The following is an 8,162-nucleotide window of genomic DNA, read 5'->3' as shown; positions in this document are numbered from 1 at the left end:
TTTAGCCTAAGATACTTGACAAGGTTGAAAGGAAAGATTTACCTTATGTAATATAGAATATAGAATAGTAAAAACTACAATTCCAAGCACCCCACTCTCCTCACACAACGTGCTGACACAGGGAGGATGTAAACTTGATGTAGCCCCACCTCTAGGGGTCTTTTCTTTCTGTTGAGACTTTGGCAAAGCAGGCTTTTTAAACAAGTAAGGAAAACTTAGTCATATTGTCTGAATTTTGTTAAATAATTAGGTTTTTTAAACTTCTATTTCCTTTTTTATTCCTTCTACTTCAAGTGATTATTAATAAACTTCATAAAATATAATTCTTGGAGTATTGATATTAATTTAAATCTTACAAACTCATATGGTTAAGAAATGAATGCATCACAGTCGAAACCATATGTGTAAGCCAGAGCATGCCTTAGGGGCAACTGAATGAGCAACAGTAATTTCTAGAGCTCCAAGCCTCCTCTCAATCAGGGTGTTGAAAAACTTCTCAGTAGGAGATTAAAGGGGGCCTTTTGCTAGCACAAGGTGCGGAACTCTTGTATAGATCATACACAGATTCTAGTCACGTACTAGCATACCAGAGCCAAATTCTCTCTCTCCCATCCTCTCTTTAGAGTCTCTATCCATTCTAGAACATATAATTATATATAAATATACTATAATCATATATAAATATATTATATTATAATTATATGTATAATTATAATTAAAGTAATTATTTCTTTGGGAATGGATTATAGGCACAAATTGTCACATTCAAAAATAGCTTGATAAATTCTCTGATAAGTGTTATAATGGACTTTCAGTTGGGGAAAGTAAAAATGATATCACTGGAAGCAATAAATAGACTACCTGAGTTGTGCTCCTAATGGATCAGGTGTATGACCAATCAAATATTTCTTATGTCTTACAGTTGTGGGGAAAACAAAAAATAAAAACATTAAGATCTGATTGCTATGATGCATTTTAAAAATAGATCATTGTGAAAAAAATATTATTTTCTCCATATTCTTGTTTATGTTTAATGAATAATCCTAATATGCTGGTACAATGTGAAAAACAAGATTTAAAAGCATTACAATAGACATATTGGTGATTGTTAAATGATGTTATAGGAAACACAGTGAAAATACTCAGAAGATGGTGGCTTAGATGGAGCAAAACTTCAGACTTCCATGCTCTACCACATCAAGATAAAAAAATCTAACAACAGGACACAGCAAGGGGAACATACTGCTGGACAGATTAAAAGGTACACCAAAAAAAAGGCCTGAGTTCTTGAACTGCTGGGTTTGAGGGTAAAGAAGAAGGGGGGCAGCTGGGTAGCTCAGTGGATTGAGAGTCAGGCTTATAGATGGGAGGTTCTAGGTTCAAATCTGGCCTCAGACACTTCCCAGCTGTGTAACCCTTACCTCCATTGCCCACCCTTACCACTCTTCCACCAAGGAGCCAATACACAGAAGTTAAGGGTTTAAAAAAAAAGAAGGGGAATTCCAGGACCCCTCCCCCACATGTTGTACTGAATCTCAAGTGGCATCTGAAATCTCCAGGTGAGCAAACCCACTAGCCTGGAGAGAGGGCCTTGCTGGCACTGGACTTAGGGAGCTAAAAACAAATAGCAGGGAGGTGGCAAGAGGAGAAAGTCAGAGAAACACAGTAAAAACATTCCATCTTTCCTCAGCCCCTGCCCTTTCTCTCAACGTTTTTGCTTCAGGGCACATCAAGTCAGACAGATCAACCTTGTCCTGGCTTAATCCCATCAATTGGGCAGATAAGAAGTCTTCAGAGGGCAGGGAAACTCCAACACCCCTCCCCCATAGACTGAAGAGAAAGTAACTACAAAGTACTTTTGCCAGCTGGGGGAAGATCTTGCATCAAAGCTCATTAAAACCATTTGCTTAACCTAATCAGCTAGCAGAGATGGCACAGGAGGGTAAGAAGGAAAAATATATGAGCAAACAACAGAAAAAGAAAAAATAAATTACAATTGATAGCTTCTTTCCAGGTAGTGAACAAAGAGCAAATGACATAGAACACCAAGGAATTCCAAACAAAACTATAGAAACTCTTGCGAATGGACACAGACTTTGGAAGATCTCAAAATACAATTAACTCAAGAGCTTAAAATTCAATTAATTCAAGAACTAAAAAAAAACAATCAAGAAAGGCTGAAGACAATTGGAAAAAGGAAATACATGAAAACAAGAAAATAATATCTTAAAAGCAAAAAACTGACCAGCTTGAAAATGAATCAAAGAAGGTGAAAGATGACCTACAAAGAAAATCAGACTAAAAGGAGAAGGATGACCAAAAAGCTAGGGATGAAATTCAGTCTTTAAAATTAGAATTCAATAACTAGAAGCAAATGGCTTCATACGGCAGCAAGAATATATGAAACAAAATCAAAAGAATGAAAATTTTGAGGAAAATATGAAACACCTCATTGGCTGTACTTCAGATCTGGAAAACAGATCTCAGAGAGAAAATTTAAGAATCATTGGTCTACAGCAGTGATTCCCAAAGTGGGTGCTACCACCCCCTGGTGGGTGCTGCAGTGATCCAGGAGGATGGTGATGGTCAGAGGTGCATTTATGTTCCCTATTAATTGTTATTGAAATAAAAAATAATTTCCAGGGGTCTAAGTAATATTTTTTTTCTGTAAAGGGGGCAGGAGGCCAAAAAAGTTTGGGAACCACTGGTCTACAGGAACATTGTGACAAAAGAAAAAGCGTGGACATCATCCTAAAGGAAATTATCCAAGAAAACTGCCCTGACATTCTCAAAGAAGATGGAAAAGTGAAATTAAGGAATCTACAGAACAACCTCCTACATTTAATCCACATCTGACAACTCCCAGGAATATTATAGTCAAATTCAAAAACTATCAGACCAAGGATGAAAAATTACAAGCTACTAAGAAATCATTCAGATACCAGGGAACCACAGTTAGGATAACACAGGATCTGGCTGCATCTACTTTGAACAACTGGAAGGAATGGAATGCAATAAGCCAGAAAGCAAGGGAATTGGGTCCACAACCAAGAATCAACTATCTAGCAAAACTGACTACATTCTGACAGGGGAAAGTATGATCATTTAGCAAAATTGAAGACTTCCAAGCATTCATAAAGAAAAAATGGGACTTAAACAGAGAATTTACTGCCCAAACACAAAACTCAAGAGAATCACAATAAGGGAATTAAGAGAAGGGGGAACAAAAAACAAAAACTTTTCTTTAAGTAACCCAATTAGTTCAATTGATTTGTATCCCTATAAGAAAAAAATGATATTGGTAACTCTTAAAAATTGTTATTATCAACAGGGTAGCTAGAAGAACTATACTTAGAGGGAAAAATGACAAACTATATAGGATGAAATATATATGTATGCATATACATATATATATAATTAGAGGTTAAAAAAGATGATAATATTAAGAGAAATGGGGAAAACAGACAAAATGTAATAAATTTATATTCCATAAAGAAGTACATGGGGCAAACGGGCAAATACAAATACAATGGTAAGGTAAAGACGTGGGAGAAAGGAAATACTTATTTCTCAATTGCATTAAAATTAACCTAATGAGAGAAGAACAATCAGATCCACAGCGGATAATTAGAACTCTGAATGTCAATGGAATGAACTCTACCATAAAATGGAAGCAAATAGAAAAGTGGATTAGAAACCAAAATCCCAACATATGTTGTCTAAAAGATACACAATGAGGTAGGTAGATATACATAGATTAAAAATAAAAGGCTAGAGCAAAATCTATTGGGCTTCAACTGAGAAAAATAAGGCAGGAGTTGTAATCATGATATCTGACAAAACCAAAGTAAAAATAGATCTGGTTAAAAGAGATAGAGAAGGGGGGCAGCTGGGTAGCTCAGTGGATTGAGAGCCAGGCCTAGAGACCAGAGGCCCTAGGTTCAAATCCGGCCTCAGACACTTTCCAGCTGTGTGACCCTGGGCAAGTCACTTGACCCCCATTGCCTACCCTTACCAATCTTCCACCTATAAGTCAATACACAGCAGAAGTTAAGGGTTTAAAAACCAAAAAAAAAGAGAGAGAGAGAGAGAGAAAGATAGAAGGTATTACATCCTGTTAAAAGGCAATATAAACAATGAAGAAATAGCAATACTCAAAATGTATGCACCAAATGGCAAAGCATCTAAATTTCTAAATGAGAAACTGGTAGAGGTCATGGAGGAAAAAGATAGTAAGACTATCCTAGAAGGAGACCTGAACCTTCCCTTATCAGATCTAGATAAATCAAACCAAAAAATAAGAAAGATTTAAGAGAGGTGAATGAAATTCTTGAAAAATTAGAGTTAATAGATATGTGGAGAACAATAAATAGGGACAAAAAGAATACACTGTCTTTTCAGCATCACATGGAACATTCATAATGATTGACCATGTAGTAGCTCATAGAAACATAGAAAACAAATGTAAAAAACATAAATAATAAATGCAGCCTTATCAGATCATAATGCAATAAAAATAGTTATTAGCAAGGGTACATGGAGAGTCAAACCAAAAACTAAATGGAAATTAAATAATATGATTCTCCAAAATAAGTTAGTAAAAGAACAAATAGGCACAATTGATAATTTCCCTGAAGAGAATGACAATTAATTACAAAAATTATGAAAACCTATGGGATGAAGCCAAAGCAGTAGTAAAGGGGAAATTTATATAATTGAGTGCATATATTAACAAATTGAGGAGGGCAGAGGTCAATGAATTGAGCAGGGAAATTAAAAAAACTAGAAAGTGAACAAATTAAAAATCACCAGATGAAAACTTAATTAGAAATACTAAAAATCAAAGGAGAAATTAATAAAATTGAAAGTAAAAGAACTATTGAATTAATGAATAAGACTAGAAGTTGGTATTTAAAAAAAACAGATAAAGTAGTCAAAGTACTAGTAAACCTAATAAAAAAAGAAAAGAAGAAAACCAAATTAACAGTATCAAAGATGAAAAGGGAGACCTCACCTCTAATGAAGAGGAAATTAAGGCAATCATTAAAAAATATTTTGCCCAATTATATCACAGTAAATATAGCAAGCTAGGTGATATGGATGAATATTTACAAAAATATAAATTGCCTAGATTAACAGCAGAGGATATAGAATACTTAAATAATCCAATATCAGAAAAAGAAATAGAACAAACCATCAAAGCACTCCCTAAGAAAAAATTGTCAGAGCGGTAGCAGTAGTGGCAGTGGCAGTGGCAGCTGATTGTGTTCACTGGGTGTGGAGGGGGGAAGACATTTGCTCTCCCAGAATGGACTTTCTCATTCCTTTCCTTCGGTTCTGGGCTCTGAGAATCAAGGCGGCAGCAGCGATAGTAGCAGCAGTACCAAGGGCGGAGGTGGTGGAGGCGGAGGCAGCTGCAGTGACATGTCCAGCATGAATCCCGAATATGATTATTTATTCAAGTTACTGCTGATTGGGGATTCCGGAGTTGGAAAATCTTGCCTTCTTCTTAGGTTTGCAGATGATACATATACAGAAAGCTACATCAGCACAATTGGTGTGGATTTTAAAATAAGAACCATAGAGTTAGATGGGAAAACAATTAAACTTCAAAAATGGGACACAGCAGGCCAAGAGAAATTTCGAACAATCACTTCCAGTTATTACAGAAGAGCCCATAGCATCATAGTAGTGTATGATAAGGCAGACCAGGAATCCTTCAATAATGTAAAACAGTGTCTGCAGGAAATAGATCTTTATGCCAGTGAAAATGTCAACAAGTTATTGGTAGGGAACAAATGTGATCTGACCACAAAGAAAGTAGTAGACTACAAAACAGCAAAGGAATTTGCAGGTTCTCTTGGAATTCCATTTTTGGAAACCAGTGCAAAGAATGCAACAAACGTAGAACAGTCTTTCATGACAATGGCGGCTGAGATTAAAAAGCAAATGGGTCCTGGAGCAACAGCTGGGGGTGCAGAGAAATCCAATGTTAAAATTCAGAGCACTCCAGTCAAGCAGTCTAGTGGAGGTTGCTGCTAAAATCTGCCTCCCTTCTTTTCTCACAATGAATTTGCAATCTGAACCCAAGTGAAAAAACAAAAAAAAAACAAAAAAAACACACAAAACACAAAACACACACACACAAAACAAAACAAAATTGCCTGAATTGTACTGTATGTAACTGCACTACAACAGATTCTTACCGTCTCCACAAAGGTCAGAGATTGTAAATGATCAATACTGACTTTTTTTTTTATTCCCTTGACTCAAGACAGCTAACTTCATTTTCAGAACTCTTTTAAACCTTTGTGTGCTGGTTTATAAAATAATGTGTGTAATCCTTGTTGCTTTCATGATACCAGACTGTTTCCCGTGGTTGGTTAGAATATATTTTGTTTTGATGTTTATATTGGCATGTTTAGATGTCGGGTTTAGTCTTCTGAAGATAAAGTTCAGCCATTTTGTATCAAACAGCACAACAGTGTCTGTCACTTTCCATGGATAAAGTTTAGTGAGATGTTATATGTAAGATCTGATTTGCTAGTTCTTTCTTGTAGAGTTATAAGTGGAAAGATTACACTATCTGATTACTAGTTCCTTCATACTCTGCATATAATTTGTGGCTGCAGATATTGTAATTTGTTGTACAATATGTAACAAACAACTGAAGAAATGTTTAATGAATATTGTACTTATTGGAATTAAAAAAAAAAAGAAAAAGAAAAAACTGTCAGAGACTGATGGATTCACAAGTGAATTCTATCAAACATTCAAAGAACAACCTATCCCAATACTATACAAATCATTTGACATAATAAGCAAGGAAGGAGTTCTACCAAATTCCATTTATGACACTAATATGGTCTTGATTCCAAAGACAGGCAGACCAAAAACAGAGAAAGAAAACTACAGATCAATCTCCCTAATGAATATAGATGCAAAAACCTTAAACAGAATACTAACAAAAAGACTCCAGCAAGTGATTACAAGGGTTATTCATTATAATCAGGTGGGATTTATGCCAGGAATGCAAGGATGGTTCAACATTAGGAAAACCATCCACATAATTAACCATATCAATAGTCTAACCAACAAAAATCACATGATTATCTCAATAGATGCTGAAAAAGCCTTTGACAAAATACAACACCCATTCCTATTGAAAACAATAGAAAGTATAGGAATAGAAGGACGTTTCCTAAAAATAATAAGCAATCAACAAGCACCATATGCAATGGGGATAAATTAGAAGCCTTCCCAATAAGATCAGGTGTGAAACAAGGATATCCGTTATCACCTCTATTATTTAACTTTGTACTAGAAACACTCTCAGTAGCAATTAGAGAAGAAAAATAAATTGAAGGTATTAATATAGGCAATGAGGAGACATCTTTGCAGATGATATGATGGCCTACTTAAAAAATCCTAAAGAATCAACTAAAAATCTACTGGAAATAATCAAGAACTTCAGCAAAGTTGCAGGATACAAAATAAATGCATATAAATCATCAACATTTATATATATATATTTCCAACACAACTCAGCAGCAAGAGTTAGAAAGAGAAATATCATTTAAAAATCACTCTAGACAATATAAAATACCAAGGAATCTATCTACCAAAACAAATACAGAAATTATACGAACACAACTATAAAACCCTTTCCAAACAATTAAAACTAGATGTAAACAATTAAGAAGACATTGATTGCTCATGGGTAGGACAAGCTAACATAATAAAAATGACCATTCTACCCAAATTAATTTACTTCTTTAGTGCCATACCTATCAAATTGCCAATAAACATTTTTACTGAATTAGAAAAAAAATAACAAAGTTCATTTGATGTGAAGGGAGGTGGCCTAGTAGTACCAGATATTAAAGTGTACTATAAATCAGTAGTCATCAAATCAATATGGTACTGGCTAAGAGAAAAAAGGGAGGATCAGTAGAATGGACTCAGGGCAAGTGATGTCAGCAGAACAGTCTATGATAAACCCAAAGAGCCCAACTTTGGGGACAAAAACCAACTATGTGACAAAAACTGCTGGGATAATTGGAAAATAATATTGGAGAGATTAGGTTTAGATCAGTAACTCACACCCTACACCAAGATAAATTCAGAATGGGTGAATGACTTGAATATAAAGAAGGAAATTA

The 8,162-nt window shown here is 35.0% G+C and overlaps 1 protein-coding gene across 2 annotated transcripts; it reads left to right on the top strand.

Moving 5' to 3' along the window:
- Window positions 1-5,424: 5,424 nt before the first annotated feature.
- LOC123249364 (ras-related protein Rab-1A-like) lies at window positions 5,425-6,123 on the top strand. Of its 2 annotated transcripts, XM_044678367.1 has the most exons (2): window positions 5,425-5,625; window positions 5,845-6,123. In XM_044678367.1, the coding sequence occupies exons 1-2, from the start codon at window positions 5,425-5,427 to the stop codon at window positions 6,040-6,042; spliced, it is 399 nt and encodes a 132-aa protein (XP_044534302.1). In that variant the 3' UTR covers window positions 6,043-6,123. The 2 variants fall into 2 exon arrangements, with proteins under 2 accessions (XP_044534302.1, XP_044534301.1); XM_044678366.1 differs by having other exon boundaries at window positions 5,425-6,123.
- Window positions 6,124-8,162: the final 2,039 nt, after the last annotated feature.

Source organism: Gracilinanus agilis, chromosome 5 (assembly GCF_016433145.1).
Source record: "Gracilinanus agilis isolate LMUSP501 chromosome 5, AgileGrace, whole genome shotgun sequence".
Taxonomy (NCBI): Eukaryota; Metazoa; Chordata; class Mammalia; order Didelphimorphia; family Didelphidae; genus Gracilinanus; species Gracilinanus agilis.
The sequence above is the reverse complement of the archived record's forward strand: the minus strand, read 5'-3'. Positions and strand labels throughout refer to the sequence as shown.